Raw genomic sequence first — 26,714 nt, 5'->3', positions numbered from 1 at the left:
ATCACCTCCATTGTGACATTTCTTCAACATTTACGAGCCTATGGTCAGATAACTGTCTTCCAACAGCTCAGCAAAATTATGCAACATCCTCAAAAATATCTTACGGCGCATTTAGTTTGCATTTCAACCTCTAGCGAGAAAACCAAGCGTTGGCATGCTGCTGAGTCCATGTTCAACGGAACTCAGTTTTCCAAAATGCCTCCATTTTGAACAAGGCCTGAAACTCATCCCGAAGATACAAGTCCTTGTCCATGGCCTTCTCTTTTTTCTATTAACATCCGTTGCCTCCAAAGATCCTCAGTGTCAACCAAATATTTAGGAACATTTCCAGTATTAATTTTGCTCCACACCATTTGTTTCATTTTGGCCTCCCGAGAATAAGAAAGCAAACAAATAGTAGCATTTGGCATATTTATCTTTGTTGTATATGCCTATGCACGGGTACAAAGTCAATAAGCAAGATAATATAAAGGACATGACCCGCCAGCTTAAAGTTTAGGCTGGACTTCTTCACTACCGAAGAAAAATTTTGCCACAAAGCGCCAACATCCAATTGTCCACAAGATCAAAGTGACCCCTTTTTTTTCTTTCCCTACAATAAAAGATATCTGTCTGCATATGGATTGATGATATCTGATAAATGCAAAGGTTCACGAAAAAGCCCTCATACATGGCACCTGAATGCTGATTAGAAGGTAACTGTATAAATGGAATTTCTATGCCTATTCTCTTTCAATGACACTAATAATGATATCAACACCCGTTCACCATCATCATTTCAACCGTAAACCAACTTGAAATTTATATGTGGCCGCATACCAGATGCTCTTCCAACAGCGCATCTAGGCCTTTGGCTTAACTGATGAAAACTAAAAGGACAATTGTTTGGTACTTCGTCACATCTCAAGATGATCCCAATTGATGTTTTGGTCGTCAAAATCATCAGGCTGCAGAACCCGGCTTCGAGACAAGCGACTCATCACTGCCAAACCTGCAATCAATAAGTTCAAACTAAATCAGCAGAAGCAGGCAATAGCATTTTCGCTTTGTCCCAGATCATTTAACAACACGAGCAGTTCTTTTTTTCCCTCAAAATATCATGCTTAAATCTAAAACATGAAGAAAATAATGCAAAAAAATCTTGACATTTCAAAAATATTTGCCAAGGTGGATTAGACATTTTTGTGAGCTTTTCATGAGGTTGGAGAAAAGGGAAAACTCTTTTTAGTTTATTTTAACATTTTACTAACAGTTCTGAATTCTCATTTTGTAATTAAGTTAGTACAGAACTCATAATGTCAGACATTTCCTATTTTACATGTTATGAATTCTCTATGATTTTCAGGAAAAAAGAATTTTTTGATTAATACTTAAGAAAGGCCTTACCAATAAAAAACATAAAATGAAATCTGTGACAGTTGATATTAGAAAAAGGTACAAGCCTCAAGCTAATACAAAATGGCTTGAAAAATAAAACACGATGCCCACATGAGCTACAAAGGAACAATTATGCTCAAACACAAAAGGATCACAATTTTTTAGTGAAGCAGGACACGCCAATTAAAAACTAACTTCCAATACACTTAGTGTTGCAAAAGCCCCAAATACGTATAACGTCAAGCAGGGGAAAATAGCAGTCGAGAAAGTCCCAACAGCCAGTGCAGCAGCTCTCATATAGACGTGTGTTTGCAGTTTTTCAGAAAAACACTTGACTGGTGATGTGAATGTGTGTGTGTACATATAAGATCAACAGCTGCAATGCGCACAACTTGCAACTGACTTGAGTGTGCAGCAGTGGCGACGCAAGGAGTTTTTCGCTGAGGGGCACACGTGTCGCCAGCCAGGTCTAGTAATTTTTGAATCATTATAGTATAACTTCAAGGTCCTTAAAAGAAATTTTTGATTGGCTGGTGCGGGCCGCTGCCCACACCAGCCCCCATGTATGTCTGCCACTGCTGTGCAGCCTACATGCAGTACCAATATGGCACAGCTGGACATATGTCACATGACAGCCATTGACAGCAACAATAATGCAAAAAATTTAAAAATATATATAAAAAAATACATTTATATACATGCATGTGTGTATACACTCTCTCTCTCTCTGTGTGTGTGTGTGTGTGTGTGTGTGTGCGCGCGCGCACGTACACATAAAAAATTACACAATAGTTTATCTCTCTGTCGCCCCCTCTCTCTCAATATATATACATACTCAACCATTGTATTTATTGAGAAATGTTGAACTTCTGCTATTGACTTTGCATATTCAACGATTGTATTGAATTTCAATCTCACCAACAATTAATTTTTTATCGTTAAAATTGATTATGCTTGTTATATTACTATTATATACACTTCAAATATTAGTAATAAGTTTAAACACTATTATATAACTAAAAAGATTAAAAAAAATGGGTTACCTTTTTGGCCTACTAGGCAGGTAGCACCTAGCTGCCTTGACAAATAGACTGCACAACTAAATTTGTGTCTTTTTAGGTGATTCATTATTATCAAAGAGGTGTAAGAAGTCACAAAAAGTGTCACGTTCCTCAACTGAAGCTGAATATTGAGCTAGGGTAACAAGAACTATGGAAAATTGTGTGGTTGAAGAAATTAATTCAGGACGGGAGTTTTTTTATCAACATCTGATACATGAGTGTTATTTATATAGCTATTATTTATATAGCAAGTAATCGTACATTTCATGAGACAATTAAACATATAGAAATGAATTGCCACTATGTTCAAGAAGAATATTTAAAAGGAAACTGTGGACTTATCATATGTGACCTCAAATACTTAACTAATTGATTTCTTCACCAAGGCCCTATGTGCTTTGTAGATTTAATTTCTTATTGAATAAACATTTGGTTGTTACACGTAAGTGTAGAGGGAGGGGGTGTTTAGAAAACCAGTAAATATATGTATATATGCCATTGTACATATATCATTATCATATATGTGTTCGTACAAATATGTATACATAAGAAAATGATATTATATACATATATATACATACACACATATATGGATGTAAGTATTTTTATTCATTTTTAATTACTTTTTATTCCATATTTTTGAGCTGCAATCCGGTTGACGTTGGTCTTTGACCAGACTTTGACTAGTTGTTCAGCAAAGCTCTAGGCACTATTCTTCTTCCTCTATAAACAAGGGATTTCTCCCTTCTTGAAAATTATCCATTGGTGCAACTTTTAGTTATCTTTCGTGAGTGATTTGTCTCAAATTTTTCTTACTGTAAGTTATTTTTTGAGGATTTATATCAAGTCATTTGAACTTGACTTGAGAGTTCGGTGGAGTCCTTTACAAAGAGATCCTTACGACCGGTGGTTGGTCTTAGGATACAGTGTGTTTACTGGGTTCAACAATTGTTAACCGAAGTTGGAGAAAGGATTTCTCGATGTCATATATTACGTGAAGGTCAAAGTGCCATAAATATGTTAATTTGATCCAGTGCACCATATTTGTGCCAAACATATCAAGATCCACCAACACTTTGCAAGAAGGTAGAAGAAAAGGAGATTAAACTTGAACTTGTTCGAAGTGAAGAGCAAGCTGCAGATTTATTTATAAAATGCTTAAACACAGGTTGTAGATGCATAAACACAAGTTTACGGTTCAAAACCATGTACAACTTGAGTGGGGGTGAAAAAACAAATATGTTTATTATTAGACTCAACCCAAATCCATGTAAGGAGGACTACAATTTATGTACTTTACATTGTATTCTTAAGTAATGTAAGTCTTTTATGTTGAAAACTGGGGCATGGCTGAAGGTTCCGAAGTTGCGGCCATATTGTTGGAGAAACCCCTTCTTTGTTGTGTCATATTTTCTTCTCACGTCGAACAGGTCTGGAAATAAAAAATCTGACAAATAATAACTCAAGCCAGACCCCTACACACATAATTTCAGATGGATGATAGTAATAATTCTTGACAGGCACTGCACCAATTTGGGTTCTCATTTTGAGGGCCTTGATCTACCCATCTCACCACCATATCACAAACAATTCAACCATGAAACTTCAGTGACGACCAAAGCTTGACAAAATGAAATGAATCCCATGGCCAAATGAGTTAACTACAACAGAAATATTGAAATGCATGAGTATGTGGTTGATGGAGGAATTAAAAAACCAATAAGTGAGATACTTGCAGCTACAAACCCCACGAAAAATAGAAGACTTTCAGATTCAAAAGTAGGTGCTTCAATACTCAGCAATGGGAGAGCAAAACTTGTATTAGAATAAGATAAACAAACAGGGAAGTGTAGCCACAACTATTTTCAGAAACAAGTGAGTAAGAAATCCTATTTCAAAGGCATGCCCATTTCAAATGACAAAAAGGCACTAAGCTACAATACCTTCAACTACTTTGTATAATGTGGACCACCATCTATCTCTTGGGACCTGATATTGGTTTAATGTCTCCTCGATGTCACTATCATGCTTCCCTTGCAGAACACGTTGCAAAGTAATTACAGCATCCCTGGTCCTCCTGACGATGCTATCTTCTTCCTCAATCTCCAGCATCTGTTGGAGATCATTATGTGAAGAAGTGAGGCTGATAGAAAGAGCATATTGTGCAGCAGCTGCCCAACGTGAAGAGGCCATCCATCTTCTCTTCTTATCCAATTGCTTGGTACCTCCTGATCTATTTTCAGGATCACCCAAAACAATACTCTGCATCATAGATATCTTTGCCAAGTTACAAGAGTATCGTAACAGCTAAAAAGGTGAAAAAGCCAGTACCAAGCCGAACAAGTCAAGGTGAAGCAAGCATCAAATACAAGTGCAAGACATGATTCAGCATTTCATGATGACATAAAATGGAGAAAAATTAAACCATCAAAATAAAAAACAAGACAAAATCAGTGGAACAGATGGGAGGATGATAAACATAAGGATCACCAACTTGAAGCATTACTTAGGAACTTTGAGACAGATACCTTCAAATATTGTGCATTTGCAGCTCCAGTGCTTTGAACCATCTTGGAAAAGGCACTGTTTTCATTAGATAAAAGATTCTCAGGTGTGTCAAACTCCAAAACCTGCAAAGCATTTTATTACAATTAGACATCACAATACATGAAATTATATACAGACATACCCAGTGTTGCCAGACAAATAGTATTGTGGGACCTGTTCTTAAGGACAAAAAATTCATAATGGGGACCTGCCTCCATAGGAAGAAAAGCTGTTTTCGTGTTTTAAGTTGTCAAAAGTGCCACTTAATGCTTAGGCACCAGGCCCGCAAAGTTCTGCTTAGAATATATAATCTTGTCAGCACCAAAAAACAGTATATATATGAGGGGCAGAGCCACATGTGGGTTCATGTAGGCAGTTTCAAGACAGGCCCACAAAATCAGTGTATTTGCTGTTGCTTGTTTTATATATTCGTGCCCCTCAATCATTTACTTATTTATATATGATCTTCTTAGTAATTTACAATGTATTTTAAGGGTCAACATTTTTTGAATTAGTGCCCCTGCGCCAAAACTTTTATGACTCCACCAGTGGTATATATATATATATATATATATATATATATATATATATATATATATATATATAAGAGGAATTGTGCCTTCCGACTTTGTGGCTGCTGCTTTCCAACCATCTGTGGGATTCTACAGCCTGCTCTTCCCTTCTTCAACAAAGATGGCAAGCACAAAAATGGAACACACATACAAACCCAAACATACACATGTGTATTTGGAAAGAACACCCACAATTGTGATTAATGAAGTTTCTAATTTTCTTATGTTGCCTAAAACATCTTATTGCCACCCATTAGGCACTTGCCTGGGCATGGCTATAAACACTAGACCACATGGTTTTAAAACCAGGTGGATCGGGAAGCTTGTATGATCTTGATGCCCAGATTTGTTCTACGAGCAGACAAGAAGAGAGAGAGAAGAGGAATCCTTTCAGCAGTATGTTGGAAGCCACACCTCCTTGCATGTGTCCTAATTGTATTTGGTCATAATAACACAGATTACAATGGTCATAAGAATACATTAATTAATTACAAAATTACAGAATTAACATTAGTCAAATGCACCTATGCTAAAATACAATATGAATAATTTGAGAGAACCAAGATCAAAAACATCAATACCCATCTTTCACTCTCCTTCAGGTTGTACGGTGAACATAGACCACAAACAACTTGCGTCTAAGTATTCAGTGCCTATCCTTGGTCTTTGCTGAATAAATTTGCAATCTACTCACAATCTTAACAAACTCAGACCCAATTTCTCATCAACTATTTAGATCAATCAATATGCATAGCTTGACTGTGGTGAATAGGATCGGAATGACATGTTCATAGCATTTCAGTTATCACATGGTAGAATCAAGCAAGCAATCTTTTTGGCATCTTTGCCTACTATAGTCAACAAGTTATGAACACAAGTAGCTTCAGCTGTAGCAATGGCCAGGGATCTACATTCTGCCTCAACACAGGACTTGGCTACAACCTTTTCCTTGTTACTACATGATACTAGATTATCATCCAATGTTGTAAAAGGGACAACTTATCGCATATCGGACAGGCAGACCTGTACCCCATATCGTAACATATCAACAAATTAGATTGAGTTTGATTCGCTGGAATGCTGAAGAAATCAGCAAACCAAAATTATTGATCCTTTTGAACTACGATTCAAGTATTACCACCAGTGTTGGAGTGAGTTTGCCTACAGTAATGATACTCACTCATTATTATTTTAACAGTCAATACAATACATAAACTTTACACTAAAATGATATATCAGAGATCTTGTTACGATTTTCATTGTAATCAGAGGTTATGCCGATACTATGACTATTTGCCTTCATTAGGTTCTCACTATATAACAGATGATGAACTCTTTGATTGGGAGGTTGGAAGGATAGGGGATTGCTGGGAAGAAATGCAACAATGTCATATACATTTTCCCTATGCACTTTTGTTTATACATACTTGTACAACTTTTTGGTTGTTTGAGACTTGGACTTGAGAGATGTGGCTCTCCGATATAAAGTTAATGTTTTTAATAATAGGAGTTTTTCATTAGAAACATTAACTGCTAGGACAGATCGTGCTGTATGCTAATTACACAAGAAAGTTATCTGTATGCAATAGATAGATCGGGCCTATGCCAACTAACGTAGGTGTGTAATTTGTTCCCTTCTGCTGGGTCATAGTGACCCTATAAAAAAAAAGTTCTTTGTATCTATTTCCTTTTTGTGTTTAGTTGTGCATGACATTGGAGTGTCACAACATTAGTCCTACCAAAGTTTATTCATCAAAAGGAAAAATATGAGAAAAAGACAGTTCCCAAGGTGCAGGTTAGAAATCCCGACTGAGGCATGGGAGAGGAAGGATCAGTTTTTTGTGTTACATCACATCAATCCTATCACAACAGGTTCTTGTTGAGGTCAATGAGTTTTGTTCAGCCATTGAGCTCTTGGATATGCTTATGAAGGCATATTAACAGGCCCCACAAGCAAAAATTATGTTCTCGAAAAGGGAGTTTCAGATGGTGAGGAAGGGAAAAATGTGAATATTAGAATATCTCAACAAGGTGAAGTTGATTACAGATCAGTTGACTCTTGTGGGTTCTCCCATTAATGATGTCAAAAAGGTGCAGGTGCACTTAGGCCAGATTATAATATGTTGGTTACTACCTTGACTAGTTTGTCAGAGTTACCCAAGTATGAGATACTGTGAGTTAAATTGATTTAGTATCAACCAACATTGAAGGATTTTTCTGAGACAAGAGACTTCTAAGAGTAGCCCTCAAGATGTGTTGGCTACTACTATATCTTATAGACGAGGACAACGTGGTTACAAAAATCATGGAAGAGGAGGACATGTCTGTGGTTGCTTTGGAGAAACAGGACTCTTGCCTACTCCTATTATGTCGCCTAATGCATTGGGGTAAAGGATAGTTCCTACTTGTTTCATTTGTAACAACAAGAGACATGTCAAAGCAAATTGCTAGTATAAACTCTTAGAACAACAATAAGAGTCAACATAATGAAGAGAAGGAGAGTGGAACCAAGAAAGATACTTAAGAGAAAAATAAACTATTGATATCGCCACCGGCTGAACCAAGAAAGATACTACTACTATGCTGTTTTTGACTATCCACAATTCAATTTTGAATGAAGGTTTTTGACAGCATAAATCTTATAAGCAATTGCACAACCATTTAGCAATGATTTATAAAGATCTTTTGAAAAGCACATCATACATTAACAAGGAGAAAGACTGGATTCGTTAGAAATTATTTCGTAAAAAATAAGGTCATCAAATAGTTGAAGTCATATTAAAATGATACTAGTAACTGTTGAATTAAAAAAAATGAATGGAAGAAAACATTCTAATTGACTCGCAAGACCTTGTACCCACTGTGAGTAATATGATAGTCTGAAATCAATGCATACCTGGCCAGCATTAAGCAGAAGAACACGATCACAGTCAATAATCGTATTCAAACGATGTGCAATGATGAGCATTGTGCAAGATCTAAATTCTTCCCTGATAGTTTTCTGAATCAAAGCATCAGTTCCAACATCAACTGCTGCTGTTGCCTCATCAAGAACAAGAATCTTTGATCTTCTCAGCAGCGCTCGTGCAAGACTAAGCAATTGCCTTTGGCCCACGCTAAAGTTTTCCCCCGCCTCAGAAACCTTTAACAGACAAATAAAAAAAAAATATACCCCATTTCCAGAATGGTGAAGAAATCCAATTTACCACTTTTAACATTTGTTAAAAAAAAAAAGTGACAGTATTATTGCCGCAAACATTTTCCCTTTTTTCCTGAGAGTTGATAAAATTCTGAAAGGGAATATATCATAGCAAGTTACAGTGAATTAAGCAACAGGAACAGGTGATCAGAACATTATAATATAATGTAACCCCAGATTTGCAAAAATGTTACTGTTCCCAACAATTTAAGGCTGTTAACAGGAATTGAATCCATATTGTACCTCAGCATCAAGGCCCAAAGGGTTTCTTCTGATTACATCCTTCAAGTGTGCTCTCTCTAAGGACTCCCAAAGATCAGCATCATTGTGCTCATTAAAAGGGTCAAGGTTGAACCTAACCGTTCCTAAAAGCAAGGAAAACAAGAAAAAGCACAAACTTGTGAACAGTCTGATTTTATAAAAGATAGTTTGTGAACGAAAGAGCCAAAAGAAATAGATAATTAAGAACATCCCAGTCATAACCAACAGTCAGAACTCCTTATTATATCCAGAGCAGCAATACTTTCTTTTTATGAATAACAATAACCTTTCTTTAGAAAATGATTAATGAAGATAAAACAATTTCACATGATCAAGGATAAAACATTTTTCTGCATCTCATTCATCACTGCATAAAACATATACAAGACAGAAGTACTTCCAGTATCAGATTCTCTTTCACCGACACACCTTTTACTCTGTAGAGAATTATATACAAATCGATGTAGATAGAGCAGTTTCAAATTTTAATTAGTCTTTAAATCTGCACAGCTGCAGATGAACGCCACTTAATAACATGCAGTATTTCATTTGTAATCCAGTCTTCCTCTTTGCCATGAAGGTTATTTATTTCAGCACTAGTAACAGACCCTGCATTAATGAATGGACATACCTGAGAAAAGAACAGGCGACTGGGGTATTATTCCAAGGGTCTTCCTTAGGTCTTCCAGGCCAAATTTAGCAACATCATAGTCATCAATATAGATTCTCCCTTGCTCCAGCTCTACAATACGAAATAGAGCATTTAGCATGCTAGATTTTCCTGCTCCAGTTCTTCCAACAATTCCGACTTTCTCACTCTGTAGAACTGTAAATGATAAGCCATGCAAAACAGGTGGAAGCTCAGGTCTGTATCTCAGGACAACATCCTCAAACTTTATAGTTCCTAATGCAGGCCAGCCAGGTGGAGGACGGTTGCTTTCAACAACAGAAGGAGCTTCTGAAGGCAAGTCTATATATGTTCCAACCCTCTCAACAGCATTTAAACTGTTCTCTGCCATACTCGCCAATCTCAGAACTGATGTTAACAAGCTTGTTATGTTTAAAGCATAAGTAAGAAGCAGACCCATGCTTGATGCAAATGCCTGCTGATTGCTTGCACGTTGGTTTTGCATGACTGCAAAAGTTGCAGTTAACCATATCATAAGTCCTCCCAATGTTTCCAACCGAATTGAAACCCATCTGTTTGCACTCATGTTAACAAGTGTAAATCTCACATTGTTGTCCATCGATTTCCCATTTATCTTAGCCATCCTGTCATATGCCTTGTATGCACGTATTGTCGACAAGCCATTCAATGCTTCTCCAAATTGAGCATAGACAGGAGATCTGGTTATGGAGTCCAGACGCTTTACTTCACGTGCAGTGCTCTGTCCCAGCAAAGGCATAATAAGACAAAAAGTTATTCCAGTTGGAAAAAGGAAAATAGTTAGGAAACTTATGTAACACGGACATTGCCCTAAATCACCAGATTGATTACAGAAAAAATGTAGCATTATGTTTGCAAGGTGATGTTCCCATATCTTCTAAACTTGATACATAGAACACAGTTTAGCACTCAACAACATATGCAATCGACTAAGTAACAAAGAAGATCCTTGTGCATAGCCAAGTGGTCACTAGAGGAGTATAAAAAAACTGGAATTTGAATGGGAAAGAAGTTAAGAACACACATGGAAGGCATGATGGCTTCCCAGCTCAATTCATGCCTATAATGGCCTTAGTCGACTATTTTATCTGATGGAATTTAGTTAAATGAAGATTTGGAAGGAATATTGGTTTCATGTGTATATGGATGTTAAGTTTGGGCTTGCAGTTGGAATGGGTACAAACATACATGTGCATATCATATATATATATATATATATATATATATATATATATATATATACACTTGTTTAGAAGTATAGATGTGCCTTCAAGGTGAGATTGACTCTTCGAGCATGACCCATGCGTTAGATAACATGATAGACTGATAATTGTATGGCACAGCTATTTGCAAACCAGAGAAGGAAGAATATTCTCCGGGGTTTGGATTGATATGCTTGAAATGTAAATCAGCCTACTTAAAATTGATTGGAAATTTGGAACATGTAATTTTAATTATGACATAATGAATACACCCAGGTCTTAGGCTAATCAAATCTACACACATAAACCAAGGTAATGTATTGTGATGAATCTCAAAGAGGCTCGGCTCAGTTATCATCTGACTACTACGACCTCATGCGAGTGTGACTAAATTATGAGCCATCCATTGTGAATGAAAGTGAATCAAGTCTGGGATTATTATTGTATATGCCACTATTAATGAATAAATGTTCATTTGTTCATGTGTTCTATCCCCAATATCTAAAAATAATAATGTACTAAAAGTATGATGGCCAGCTTGGAAGGAGCACTCATTGTGGGTGCACTTTATGTTTTCCACTGGCTAGCCTGCTTGGAGGGTAGGCAGTGCAAGGCCCTAGAGGAGCATATCCTAGTTTGTCAGCCTTCTCAAACTGTGCTCCTTAAGGGAGATAGAGCTTCTCTACTTTTAGTTCTATTCTAAGGAGATCGCTCTATCACTGCATCGTGACACAATCCGAATGGGTTTGGGCAATTACAGGGGTTTCTTTTGGCCAATGGGCCACCCTCTTGTGCATGCACCTATTTTTTCAGTCACAAGGGCTGATCTCCATAATATCTCCATTCCAGGGTATGTTCTCTGATATTTTTCAAAAAAGCAGAAAAACAACATCAGGAGAAAGGAAAAACATAAGATTGTTGCACAAATGGAACTGTAATCGCTTCAAATCATATGCTATATGGCAGCATACCTGGTAGTATAAATAAGCTGAATAGAACAGGATCAGAAGTGGCATGATAGCCCATAATGATATGGTGCTAACGATTCCGATAAGAACAAATGTCGATAGGAGCTGGAATATCTGGCCCAAGAACATGTTGACAAAGAAAGCAATATTTCGGTCTATATCTGCTAAGTCCTTTGCAAACCTGTTAATAATCCGACCAATTGGATTCGTGTGGAAGAACACCATAGGAGCTCTTAGTATGGAATTCAACATAGCATCATGAAGCCTCTTGGCAGCAAAAAGACTGGAAATAATCAACGAATACGAATTGATCAAGGTTACCAGCACCTGAAATAGTGAAAAATATAAATGGCATAAATCTTCCAATCAACAAGACAGAACTGCAGAGCACAGATGTACATGAGCAATTTCTTAAGAAAAAAAAAAGAACTTTAACTAGTGATTGCTTGATGTACCTGACCAAAAGATAGAAAAGCATATATCATATTGTAAAATCCTGGATCATGCCTCTTTGGGGAGCTTTGATTGGTCCACAAACTCAACCATGTGCTGCTAGAAACTCGGAGGACCTCAATTGAGATATAACAAGTAAAAATGGTCATAACCACCCCCCACCCCCCCAATGCACTCGCATACCTGCAGCAAGAGCCTCACAAGTAGTAGTAGTTCACTCACATCACAAGGTGATGCCTTCATGGAGAAAGAAAAAACCACAAAATGGAGAGATTTACATGTGGAGGCACAACAGCTATAGCATGCTTTCAGCTAAAGTTACTTGAATGAAAAAAAATTTCAAATCCAGAAGAATTGCATGCCAATTGCCAAGTGAAAGTGGGCATTGAACTAGATTTGGTAAGCTCAACAAGTCTGAGAGGGTTTCCAGTCCTTGTAAAATGCTGGCCAAAATCCTACCATGCAAAGCAACAATAACTCATTGAGTCCAGAAAAGTGAAAGTTGAAACCATGGAAACAAAACCGATACATATAATTTTTATGAAAAGCATTTCATGTGGATATATATGTAAACACTAAACACTTATTGTGTGGAGTTATATACTCTATTCTCATAACTTCTCTATTTTTTCTACACTTGTCTTTTATACTTTTATTCTCAAGATTTTCTCGAGAAAAACAACATTCCAGAAATGTAGACAAGAAATATATTTGTGATTATGATACACACATGAGCACACACATATATATTATGTCTATGTATCACAAGTGCAAGGTGTGGATGCCTATTTTCCCAAAAGAAAATGAAAAAAGTTGTCGCGCTACCAACAGTTCAATAAAAAAGAAAGCAGATAAGATATTATTGCACCCGAGTCATGTTGACTTGGGTGCAATGACTGTTTTAATGAATCCATGTGACTTAGTTCTATACATGCATGAAAAAGGTTGCGAAGACTGTGACAAAATTACCAAGAAAGATGCATGTGATGTAGTTACCTCATGAGGACATTCCAACCGACAACTCCTGTTTCACGCTCCTCTTGCTTGATAAGAACAGATTTCCCTTCCTCCTTAGCAGGTTTATTTACTTTTAGGAAACCACCTTGTACCTTTGATTCCTTATCTGGTTCCCCATTTGAAGTAGGATTCTGAAGCATTTGACCGCTATCAGTGTTTTCCACTTTCTCTTCCATGGTATCTTCCATTTTCCCAGCATTTTCCATTAGCTTTTGGAATAAGACACTATTGTTAGTTAGCTCTTCAAAGGATCCTTCCTCCTTGACAGTGCCTTCATGAACAAGAACAATTCTGTCCACATAAGGGAGAAAATGGAGCTGATTGGTAACTAGGACTCTGGTTTTTCCTTCCAGTTCATTCTTGATACATTTATCAAAAACCTGAACATAAATTAGGCCAATGTCAACAATAGCTTGCTGAAGTTGTATGTTCTTCGGCGAAAATCATGTGTGTACAGGTAGTTTTGTGAACACAACCTGGGCTTGTGTTTCCACAAGGTTGGAAACCCACAACGGAAGCAAACAAATCAAGCTTTTCATACATACATATCAAAATTTATATGACAAATTAACAAACATGTTTTAAACCTTAGAATATCTGGGATCAGACATGAAAAATTATTTTTAGTAGCACACAAGCAAGAACATGCTTGAAGAAAAACTTTCACGAGAAATTGCAGAGAATGATATTGGCGACCATGAATTGCACAGTTTTATATGTATATTACACTTGCACACATACACGAGAGGGATGAAAGTCTCTGTGTTAGACCTGCAGCAGCATCTCCGAATTTTTCTTACGAAACAACATTGAAATAGTGTGTAGACAGAACTGTTAGAAGACACTCCTGCTGATTTCCTTAAAAGGCTGATTGGTTATACAAAATGTCCAATAAAACTTATATATTGATCTAAAGTAACAATGTCTAAGAAATAAGTATTTCGATATAAAACCAGAAAAGTAAAAACAGTTATTTTTTTCCCAGCAAGCTGGAAAAAGGAAAACCAAATGCTAAGTAAGCTGGATAACATCAGGTTCTCAAATTTCAATAAACATGAGGAACCTCCCCTCCTTCGACTCCTGATTATGAAACCAAAGGATATTACATTTCCCCATGCTCATCATCAACTCTCTCTCACTCCCTCTCTCTTTCTCCAAATTTCAACTACTGGTGACAACTAGCATTCTCTCTCTAAATTTGAGAAATTATACCCACGTTGTCAACAATTTTCTCTTGTCAATGATAGCACTATCTATATGAATTTAAAAAAACATATATCCTTCCACCTGAACATGTGAACTTTATGTTTTCACAAAATCATTCTTCTAACTTGAAAGATATTTTTCACTTATACACAAGAGAATGGCATGAACACCATTCGCTTTATCTTGACTAGCATTTCAAGTGGAGATAAGAGGCAATGGTAAAGAATCTAATGGTAGAGACCATAGATGTGAATAGAAATCAGATTCAAGAAAACATGGTGCATACCTGTGAAATTAAGAGCAAAAGGTTGTTCCAAAAGTAAAATTTTATCAAACTTTTTGCATTCTTCATGATATACCATTTGCTCTTTTAGATATTTTATTTTTTCCCATCTTTTAAATTTAAGATGATTTGTTTCTTCCATTGTTAAAAGATGTTCTTTTTTTTCACACACTGAAAAGACAATTTTGAGCGGCAGCCTACATGAAGCCATACGTTACAAGTGGTTGCTGTAATTTTAGGACAAAATAAAGAAAATTACCTGGCGCCCAACATGAGCATCTAACGCGCTTAGTGGGTCATCAAATATATATACATCTGAATTGGAATATACAGCCCTTGCCATCGAAACTCTTTGCTTCTGTCCACCGCTAATATTAACTCCTCTTTCTCCAATTTCAGTAAGGTCACCCCCCTAAGAATGACCATAGTGAACTTACAAATTGAATGAAGAAATATCAAATGCCAGTGCACAAGCATAACAAGTGTAGAAATGGAATTATTTGCTAATGCACCTATCACGAAGGATATAGCTATCATTTACACAACAGGGATTTGAATTTTCAGAAACCGACCTGCAGGGACACCATCAAATCGTATCCAAACGTTCCCTTAGCTTACCCACAAGCACATAAAAACTTAAACTTCTAAAACTCATACAGGAAGTAAACTGAAGGTGGGAAAACTGAAAGGTTAATATAAGGGCTTCTATGACTTTTCATAAACCCATTAAAAATAGCCATTGGGACAAGGCAGCACTTAAGAAACTATGCCTATAGCCTTAAAGCGTCCTCCTTTATAGAGGAAAAGAAGGGCCATCTATTTTTGGTCACAGATACTAGGCTAAAAGCATAAACTTGAAATGTATCCTCTGCAAGGAAAAAGGAATTGCCCATTCATCTCTTCCACAATGCAGGCCAAACTTAAAAACATCGTCGCAGACATTGTTCTCAAGTTTTTAATGGCAATATTTTTCTCAGGTATTCAGAAAAACATGTTTTCCTCAAGAAAAATTTGGCAGATTTTTATAAAACAAATTTTTTTTCTAGAAATTCAGTATAAATCAAATAAATGAGAAATTGATAAAACGACCTAAAAAACCAGATAAAGTGAAAAAATTAATGTATTAATGATGACAAACAGCTCAGTTTAAGTGTAAATTTGATTCCATGATAGTATTAACAATGAAAAAGAGAAAAAATGAGAAATGCAAAAACAAGAAAGAGAAAAACTGGAAAAGACAAGATAAATTCTTTTTTCACTTTTTTTTTTTCAAAAAGCACAATCTTTCAAGCTTTTCACATTGTTCTCATTTTTTCATTATCAGTTCAATATTATCGAAAATATCATGACATTTGTGACATTGCTTGAAACTGATACAACTCTTTTACAAGAGAAAACGTAGCGTAGAGCCTCAGACCAATATTTGACAAAAACATAAGAAAAGTAGTCTTCTTAGAAAACCAAATTTCCAAGATGAGCCATATCCCAATTCTAAATGTGTATCAATGTCACATAGGCATGGATTATACATTATCTATTTCAATCAAGATGAATACGTACAGGTAGCAACTGCAGGTCATGCTCTAATGCAGTAACTTCAATCGCTTTGTGATACCGTTCAGCTTGGAAAGTAGATCCAAACAAGATATTATCACGAACCTGTGAAAACGACATTTATCAGTAATAAAGGGTTGACAGTTGCCAATCTCCTCTTCCAAAATATATTAAACTTACTGTTGCATTGAATATCCAGGAGACTTGTGGAACAAAAGCAACAGTTCCCCTTATAACAACATTCGTAGTTGACATAGAAGGTATCTCCCCAAGCATTGCTGATACCAGAGACGTTTTCCCTTGACCAGTACTTCCAACCACAGCAACAAGGCTACCAACTGGAATCTCTAAATTGATGTTGGACAGTGTGGGCTTATCCATCTGTCTCATGATCAAAGTAAAGGTTATGGCAAACTATATCAATTCAAACCATCACATAGCCACAGAAGAAAGCAGATCAAACAGAATTGACAGTAGATGTTAAGATGGTGAATGCTAGAATATACATGTAAACATATTATATGTTTGCTCGTATATATGATAGTCAATATATGTACTTACACACTATTGGATATATCTGTGTGTGTGCATATATATATATATATATATATATATATAGTTACAATAACGTCTCGGAGTTTTAAACAGTGAGGTTTTTCTTGAGTATAATGCGGGGAGCTGGAAAAAAACAGGAAAAAAATGGTAAGTTTTTAAAAATTAAAAAAACTAAAAATGGGGGAAAAACAAAATAAGTGAGAAACTAATAACACAAACATTAAAAGATAAGTAGATTTGCAACAAATAAAAAAAAGAGAATGAAAAAAAAACTGTTTGACATTAAAAAAACTGAAAAAGGTGAAAAAGACTGAAAAAAAGACGTTAAATTCGTTTTTAACTTTTTTTTTCAAAAAAACACGTTTTTTTTTTAAACAACCATTTAATTTATACCGTTTTTTCAGGTTTTTCCGAGAAAAACGCATTTTCTGTGACTATGGTTATATATATATCGAGAGAGAGAGAGAGAGGAATAATTTGTACAAATTCTATTGTGCAAATTTCTGTATTTTTTTTTCGTTTTTATTTCTTTCTTTTTGCTGCTCATTTTGCAGCAATGAGCTATAGCCCACCGGCTACCCCATTGGCTACCCTATATAAATAGAGGACAGCTCTTTCTCACTATTCATCCTTTGGTGGAAAGGTCTTTCAGTTTTATCATTTGTGCCTTAGTGCAGAATAAGTCTTTGTACCTTGTTTTCATTGTGTCTTGTATGTTGGCCATCTATATATGGCATCAGAACTTGGCCCACTTTTGGCAAAGTTCTCTTCTATTGTATACTACTGTCTTACACTTCCCACACTTGTCTCATCAACTTTGAAAGCTTATTTTTCAAGAAGATTTTAAAGTATTATGGCAGAATCATTACAAAATTATTCCTAACAACGCGAAATTTCATCCTACATTTAAGTTGGATGGAAGGAATTATGCATTTTGTATGGGTCGTTTGGAAGCCCACATCAAAGGCCAAGGATTATGGGTCACTGAAGGTGTAACGTTACTTAATTTGGGCAGGTCAGGTCGGAGGGGGTCCAGACCCGGACCCGAGCCCCATACGTGAAGGAGCCCGACGTCGCCTCCTTCTCCCTCGTTTCCCTCTTCGTCTCCTCTTCTGCTACGACCGCAGCATAGAAGAAAAACAAGAGGTGGAAGGTGTGGCAGCGGTGACGTTTGGGCCGGAGGAAGGGAGATGGCGGCAGCGGTACTCCGGTAAGCCCTCTTGACCTCTCTCTGCCTCTTCCGTCTTCTTTCTCCTTCTTCCTTCTCCTCCTCCTCCCTCTCCCGTTGTTTCTGTCGCCTCTCCCTCTGTCCTGTTTTGTTTCTGTCAAGTTCCCCTCTTCATTCCACGCTCGTCACACGCTCTCCCTCTGCCCACGCTCCCGTCTCTTTGCTCGCATCTCTCCCTGCAGTCTCTCTCGCTCCCTCTGTCCGCCTCCTCTTTTCCCCCTTTTGTCTGCACCCTCTCTCACTCCCTCTACCCATGCTTTCTCTCCCTGCTCGACCTCCCTCTCTGCCTACGCTCCTCACTCCCTCTCCCCATTACCTATTTTTTTTTTCCATTGACCGAGTCTTCTCCCTCTAACCTGCCCGTTCTCCCTCATGCGCAACCCTCTCCCTTCTCTCTCTGTTCGCTTCCTCTCTCCACCGTCAGCCCCTCAACCGAGCATTCCCCCTCTCTGCACTCTCTCGCTCGCACCTGCCCTATCTCTCTCAACCGAACAACCTATCTCACGGCTGACTGCCTTTTTTCTAATGGCAGACCCTCCTCTTGCACTCTCTCACTGATTATCACTCTTTTGTGGCTGTTGGATTGGATTGCAGTTTGGGGACGCATCATTCCCCTTATACCAGCGAGTTGAAGGCTTGGGAGGTGACAGCAACAATTAATTTTAGCCGTTTGGGGATCAATCGAACATTTGAGGTGGCTGCCGGGAACACTACAGCAGTTTGGACACTAAGATTGGGGTGAGCGAGGCCTAATCCAGCTTAAATTATATAAAATTTACTGTTAGTGCATTGATAATTATTATTTGAGCATGCTAGACTCATGATTCGATGATTTGGAATGCATATTAGCGATGTTGTTATTTTGGAGAAAATTTATGACTATTTTGAGAAGGACGAGGAACTACGTGTATAATTGTCTTTTTAGCACGATAAGTTGATTTTCGAAGCAATTAGGAAACATGATAGAGATTTGATGTGGTTGAGAAGATGTGGGACCGTTGTTACAAACACCTGGCGCATGCTATTTTCAATGGGCGTATTGCGTTGTTGGTTGAGAAAGAGCATGTAAGTTGGGTGTAATTATTGGAAAGACGCCTCAACAAAAGAAAGCAAGTGAGAAACCGGATTAGTGATTGGCTCAAATCGAAAACGTGAAGCTTAAACCATTTGGTCACAACCTCAAGGAGTTGGGAAGCGGCCTATTGGAGGGCTTTGTGGGTCGACACTACCTGTCGACATCCTCTTGAAGTGATGACATGCCTCAATGATTATGTTTTATATTTGTATAAATTGTAAAGCAAAGCGAGTAGAGAACTTATCGCTTGATTGTGTTTGCAGGTACACCGGGCACGTCCAGTAGACCTTGAGTGACCAGGTTTGAAGCTTGAGGCATTTTGGATATTTTGGCGACGTGCGACAGGTATGGCGGCATTCCAGGCAAATTCCTGGGACCAACTTTTGAATGTGTGTTTCCAGGATCGTTGGATTATGTGATTGTGATGTGATTGAATGGTTGTGATGTGATTGAATGATTGTATACATGAGAATTGAATGTCTTTGTAATAAGTTTTGTTTTGAAAATTACTACGCAATTGCATGTGCATGCTAGAATTGATAACTGCTTAGGATAGATGAAGTAGGGTATTGAGTCGAGTATCTCCTCGACCTCGATTGTGCATTAGAAAGCATCCTACAATGATAACTGCATAGGACAGCTACGAGCCAATCACGGATAGAGACTACTCTTCGTGGTTTGGCTAAGTTTTGAAAGATGTGATTTATGTAGTTGATTAATGTGAATGTTGTGGTAAGTTGCATGTGCATTTCCATGGGCATGATACAAATGAATGAATTGAAGGGTAGTTGTACCCGTAAAGTTATGACGGCTAGCTAAGAATGTTAATGTTATGTGTAGCCCTCATGTGGAGGCAATTGAAGGTGTGGGTGCACTCGTGAAGTGAACCAACCTCATGAGCTAGCCAGTCATTTTGTGAATGTGCAATCAGAATGATAAGAAAGAAAAAATAGAGATGAGAGACCAGTAGGTTGTGGCAATGTGTTTGGGAGCGAGGCGCTACAAGGCCCCAGGGTATTGTTGTATGAAGTGCTTGGAGTGTTGGGCTCCCGCCTTCCCAAACTGGGTGTCCTAGGGAAGGCTAACTATCTCTCCTTGGAATTCACACATCCATGGATGAGTGCTCTTCCGCTGCAGTGTGAATGGATCCATATTATTTCGGGCCACCACGGGGGTTGTCTCCCTGCTGTAGGCCGCCCGCGGTGTGCACGTGTCTGTGTTTGCACTCACAGGAACTGTCAATTCACTAAAGCTAATGTAAATGATAAGAATGTGAATGAAGTGAATATTCATGAAGTGAATGTGATTATGAAATATGTTGGTCGTGGCCATTGAGTGGTTTTTGTATGTCGTGTTTTATGTGAGGGGCCTTCTTGACAAGTCATGTGACTGTATGCCCTATCACAACATGATAGTAATTTGTTTTCATATTTGTTATATCTCATATTTGAGCCCTTACCTTAGAGGTTGGGGATTTACCTGGCTTGTTGTCATACTACAAAGGCTAAGCCTTCAGTTGTCTTTCTTTTTCAGGCTTTGGCGGACCCGGGGTAGCAGGCAGATCAGATGGCTCTACTCACATTCTATTGGGGAGGTTACGGGTCAATTATAGTGCCAGCGCGTCTTGTTTTGATCTTATTGATGTCTTGTTTTTGTTATACTTCAATGTCATGGTTTTAGAGCATTTTTGTAATATGTGTTATTGAGAAATGTGGAGTAATTTTGTATGAACGAAATTGATTATATAATGGAAAGCTTACCCTATTGTTTTGAATTGCATGACTCATTTCCTTTTGAATTGTTGTGTCGTTGCACCTCAATGTTTTATGTTAAAAAAAAGGTTATTTGAGGGTCAAAAGGGTTGAGGTGTGACAGAAGGCATGGTTATTCAACATACTCTCAAACTAGTAAAGATTGATAATGGTGTAGAAAAGGGGCTTTAGATGATGGAGAAAAAGAAAAAGCCACAGAGGAATACTTCAAAAAGATGGATAACTGGGAAAGAAAAATGCCATAATTCTTTCACGGATATATAGTGGAGTAGCCCACAAAATTGCTTCAAATTTAGTTACTATAAGAAAGCTAGTGCAACATGGGAGTATCTTAAAAGCGTGTTGATACAAAAGGATATTGCTCACAGATATTATCTCCAAGTAAAACTAGGAAAAACAAGCAAGAAGATAAACATTTTACAGATTATTATATGAAATCAGTTTCGATTGGAATGATCTATCCCAACTGAAAAGACATCATTGCTGTTTTGGGTTTGGATCTCAATCCAATCCAGAATGCAACATGTCTTTATTATGTGTTAATAATAACATGCATCCACATGTTGGCAATCTTGTTATTTATGTATAATGTTTTACACTCGTCAGTCTATGTAACTATTCATTCATATAATCAAGATGAGGCCATGCCCTTGGCATCAATGCCTTTGACCTGTTGAACAGATCTCTTTCTCTAGCCACTAATGTCCTATTCTTCCTTCACATGAAACAGTTCCAGGTAATCAATTCTAACAAGGCATCAGGGTAGGTGATGAGGAACAGCTAGCTGCCAAATGTATAACCTGGGAGATTGATTCGTTCTCTGCCTCAAAATCAGAATTTCAGCTTTATTCATTTCCCTCTCGCTTTTCCTGCATCTTTTCTATTTTTATTGTCTAAAATGTTTTGCTTGTGTTGCAACCTTTCCCCTTCTCTTCTCATCTGCCTCAAAGATCCTACTTGCTCTGCTCATTGTTGTTTGAAATATCTATATTACTATATTTGCTTGTCGTCTGAAAAATCTCTGCTGCCTGATTATTGTCTCCCATTTTTTGTCTCCTACATATTGTTGTCTGCAACTTCCCCAACATCTGACGAATTTCTGCCTTCTGAATATTAGTTGATGTCGGCCTGCTTTTCTGTGCTTCGCTGTTTTCTTCTCCTCCAGCATGCCTTTTCAGCCGATATATTCACATCTACAGGCCAGACTGATTATGTTTTGTTTCTCATTACTTCTTTATTCTACCACTCCCTGTTTTGCTTGACAGGAAGCAGCAGCCTGTTCTGCTTATTCAAGACGAGAAAAGAGCATGCTGAAACATATCAGACATCTAAAAGAAAACTAATCTTTTTCATGACCACCTGTATTCACTGTCCTCGCAACACTTTCTTATTCTATGCCATGTAAGCAGTTAAGCAGTTTGTGGGCATTCTTCTCCCTAACACCCCAAAAAAAAAAAGGAAAGAGAGAAAAAAAAAACTGAAAAAAGAAGCTAACGGGGTAAATACAACTGAGGAGGACATCTCTATTCTTGAATGTCAAGGTATCAGAGAATCACAATAGAAAATATAAGAACCAGTAAAAGAGTGCATATTATTAGGATCCACACTCCAATCAACATCAATAGGAGCCATTATATTTAAACAAGAAGACGATGATAAAAATAGTCCTTTAGTAATTGTGTTTTTTATATGTTGACGTTGAGGTAGTTTTTAGAATATTAAAGAACCTGACAGTTCCTTAATTATTTTCAGTAATTTTTTTGTTTACATTGTAATTTTGTTTTGTACCCTTATTCTCCCTTTAGTAAGGATTAGGGTAAGTGATCCATAACAAGTTGGACGTGTTTTCTTCTCTCCCTTTCTCTCACGATGACATGGTATCAGAGCCAGCGATGTGATCACTTCAGGCTGCCGGCGACTGGCAGATTTCCGACGATCTCCTCTCCGGTGACTGTCAGATTTCTTCTTCCTCCTCTCTCGTCTCCCCCTCTCCTTTCTCGTCTCCTTCTTCTTCTTCTCTCTACTGCTCGCTGATGGGTGGAATCTGATCACGCTTATGTGGAACGCATGATCAGATCCACTCATGGAACATGGTGTGGCTGCTGGGATCTTGTCGTTGTTGCTGATCAGAGGTTGCCTGTCGCGGACATGGTGTGGCTGCTGGGATCCTGTCCTTGTTGCTGATCAGAGATTGCCTGTTGTTGTTCCTGGTCGTGGATAGCTGTTGCTGATCGTGGAGATGGTTTGTTGACATTGCTGATTGTGGAACAGCAAGATGTGGACTTGCTGTTTGAGAGTTGAGGTTGAGAACAGAAAAAGCAGCGGCAGTCTTCGTCTGTAAGTTTGTTTTTCAGCAGTAATTGTCAATAAAGTTTTCTGCTGTTCAGGGTCGTGAAGGAGGTGTGACTGCTACCTGCTTTAAATGCATGTTAACAACATCTAGACGTTAAAATCTGTGACTGGATTTTTTTGCCTGCACGTTCATTTTTTTTTTGGTTCAGCAGTCTACATTAAGTGTGCAGAGATTTTTCTTTGATCTTCACTATGGAGCAGAGGGATGCTATTGCTGATACGCAGGGAGATATAAAGTCTCTAGGAATCTTCTTTCTTTTGGGTCTACCGTGAAGTTAGACAGCTCAAACTATGAAATCTGGTCACGCGTATTTATGATGTCTGTTAAGGGGCACAGAAAGAAACATGTTATTGAGGAGGAAGAACCCTAACTAAGACAGGAAAATATTCTACATGGGAGGAAGATAATAATATTGTAATGTCATGGATTATGAATAGCGTGCAGGCACACATCACTTCTACGATTGCGTATTATACCTCTGCCAAGCATATGTGGGAATTTCTGAAGCAAACTTACTCTCAAGATAAGAATATGAGCAAAGTCTTGCAGGTTGAAGAAGAAGTTCTTAAACTCCAACAAGGTGACTCAGATCTGGCCCAATACTTTGCGTTAGTCAAATCAGCCTATGAGAGGCTCAAAGCCCCACGTCCCCCGTGTCAATCATTCTACAAAACCCACTTTGAGCAGCACATGGTGGCTAAATTTTTAGTTGGGTTATCTCCTGATTTTGTAGTGGGCAAAGCCCAAATGTTGACTGGGGCTGAAATTCCAAACCTTGCTGATCCCTATAACAAGCTCAGCCATCTGGCGGTGACTCTCTCTCCATCCTCAACTGATGCACCCTCTTCAGCTGGGTTATCTCCTGATTTTGTAGTGAGCAAAGCCCAAATGTTGACTGGAGCTGAAATTCCAGACCTTGCTGATCCCTATAACAGGGTCAGTCGTTTGGTGGTGACTCTCTCCATCCTCAACTGATGCACCCTCTTTAGCATTAGTTGTCCCAGGAGGACATGGGCAGTCCTTAGCCATCTCAGGAAGCCGAGGACAGGCCTTCAATAGAGGGAGAGGAGGTCGTAGTTCAGGAGGTGGACGTAGTAGATTTCAATGCACGTTTTGTGGAAGACTTGGTCATCTAGAAGATAGATGCTGAAATAAACATGGTTGCCCAATGGTTCGAGGCCCTGAGTCATCAAAGATCAAGAGTTCATCTCATATCCCAAAAGTTTCACATGTTGAAGATGACCACACATAATCAAATGCAGAAAAGGTCACTGTTAGTATGAGTAAATCGGAGTATGAACAATTTTTTGCTCAGAAAACCTCATCTTCCTCCTTGGCGTCTACAGTTGTGGGTGATTCTGCTTTTTCCACCACTATGCAGAACTATGATCCAGGTATGTCATGGATTATTGATTTTGGTGCCTCCAAGCACTTTTGCAGTCAACCAAACTTGTTCACTATGCTTCACCATTTTCCTCAACCTAGACAGGTGAAGCGTGCAGATAGGAGATTCTCTCCTATTATCGGTTGGGGCAGTGTGAAATTTCTGATTGTTTAACTATGAATAACGTGTTGTTTGCTCCTGACTTTCCCACTTATCTTCTCTCAGTTAAAGGGCTGACTCATGATTTGAACCGTTGACTCATGATTTGAACCGTAGAGTCATGTTTTATCCTAGTTCGTATTGGTTTTAGAACTTGCAGACTGGGAAGATGATTAGTGGAGGCCATGAACGAGGGGGAGTCTATTTCCTGTTTGAGGTCATGGACACAGCTGCTACATCAGTTCCATCCAAACCTACCAGTCTTCAGTGGCATCTCAGACTTGGGCATCCATCAGTGTCAAAACTTCGTTGCTTGTTTCCTCAGCTTTTCATGTTAGAGTCACTCCAGTGTGAAGTCTGTCAACTTGGAAAACACATTAAGAGTAGTTTTCCTTCGAGTCTAAGTCCTTCAAGTCATAGTATGTTTGATTTACTTCATGTCGATGTGTGGGAGCCTAGTCGTACTGCTAGCCGATCTAAATTTTGGTATTATCTTGTCGTAGTTGATGATTTCTCTCGTGTTAGTTGGGTTTTCCTTTTGAAGGAACGTTCTATAGCTATATGTATCCTTCAAAATCTTATTATTGAAATAAAGACTCAATTTGGAGTTTCTGTTAAGTCAGTTTGCACTAACAATGCTCTTGAATTCAAATCGTCCAATCTTTTAAAATTTTACTCAAAACATAGAATTGTTCCTCAATTCACTTGTCCACATACCTCGCAACAGAATGGTGTTGTAGAGAGAAAGCATTGACATTTATTAGAAGTTGTTTGTACTCTCATGATACAGAGCCATGTACCATCTTACTTTTGGGGGGATGCGAACCTAACTGCTTGTTACCTCATTAATCGCCTACCATCCTCATCTATACTTAACAAAATTCCAATTCAAATGCTTTACCCAGTTCGTCCATTGTTTCAAACTCCACCTCGTGTGTTTGGATGCACATGCTTTGTTCATATCCTTGGACCAAAGCGAGACAAACTTGCTGCCCAAGCCCAAAAATGTATCTTCATTGGTTATCCCAAGAACCAACGAGGCTACAAATGCTTTGACCCTCTCACCCAGAAAGAGTATGTAGTGTCTTTCAATTCCGTCCATATTTCCTACAACCATCTACCTCTTGCCCTGAAAGTCTCCCTCAATACCCTTTGCCAATCCCATCTTTCCCGCTTATGTCCCTTCTGAGTTCATCACCACCCCAAAATTGTTTCTCTGATCCTCCATTAGTCTACTCTTGCCGACAGGGTCTCTCACATGGCCCACCTCTATCATCCTCTCCTGAGGTAAGTGTACCTGATTCCTCACCTCCGGTTATCTCTGACTCACAGGATCTTCCTATTGCCTTGCGGAAGGGTAAACGTCAATGCATCATTCATCCCATTTCACAGTTTGTGACGTCTGAATATGTAAGTGACAAAGTGCAACAATTCATTCATTCTCTGTCTACTTATACTACTCCGACATGTCATCAACACGCATTTCTAGACCCTAATTGGCGCCAGACTATGGAAGAGGAAATACATACTTTACAGGAATGCCACACGTGGGACCTTGTTGCTCCTCCTTCTGGTTGTGATATTGTTGGATCTAAATGGGTATTCACTATCAAATACCATGCAGATGGCACCCTTGAATGCTATAAAGCTCGGCTGGTTGCAAAAAGATATACTCAGACCTATGGTATTGATTTCTTTGACACCTTCTCACCAGTGGCCCGGTTAGGTACCATTAGCCTCTTGATTTCTCTTGCAATTCACTATGACTGGCAGATGCATCAATTGGATGTCAAAAATGCATTCCTGTCTGGCGATCTTGAG

The 26,714-nt window shown here is 38.3% G+C and overlaps 1 protein-coding gene across 1 annotated transcript in view; it reads right to left on the bottom strand.

The window, feature by feature from the left end:
- Positions 1-462: 462 nt before the first annotated feature.
- The window catches only part of LOC116267554 (ABC transporter C family member 2-like), a 93,359-nt gene continuing 67,107 nt past the window's right edge, over positions 463-26,714 (bottom strand). Inside the window, exons 17-28 of the mRNA XM_031649346.2 lie at positions 16,548-16,748; positions 16,374-16,472; positions 15,073-15,225; positions 13,304-13,704; positions 12,310-12,490; positions 11,858-12,181; positions 9,649-10,405; positions 9,000-9,121; positions 8,454-8,699; positions 4,967-5,068; positions 4,382-4,700; positions 463-991 (exon numbers count right to left, since the gene is read on the bottom strand). Coding sequence (XP_031505206.1) covers positions 897-991; positions 4,382-4,700; positions 4,967-5,068; positions 8,454-8,699; positions 9,000-9,121; positions 9,649-10,405; positions 11,858-12,181; positions 12,310-12,490; positions 13,304-13,704; positions 15,073-15,225; positions 16,374-16,472; positions 16,548-16,748 — 3,000 coding nt within the window. The 3' untranslated portion in view covers positions 463-896. The remainder of the gene's footprint in view (positions 992-4,381; positions 4,701-4,966; positions 5,069-8,453; positions 8,700-8,999; positions 9,122-9,648; positions 10,406-11,857; positions 12,182-12,309; positions 12,491-13,303; positions 13,705-15,072; positions 15,226-16,373; positions 16,473-16,547; positions 16,749-26,714) is intronic.

Source organism: Nymphaea colorata, chromosome 14 (genome assembly GCF_008831285.2).
Source record: "Nymphaea colorata isolate Beijing-Zhang1983 chromosome 14, ASM883128v2, whole genome shotgun sequence".
Taxonomy (NCBI): Eukaryota; Viridiplantae; Streptophyta; class Magnoliopsida; order Nymphaeales; family Nymphaeaceae; genus Nymphaea; species Nymphaea colorata.
Note: the sequence above shows the minus strand (reverse complement) of the source record. Positions and strands in the feature narration are given on the sequence as shown.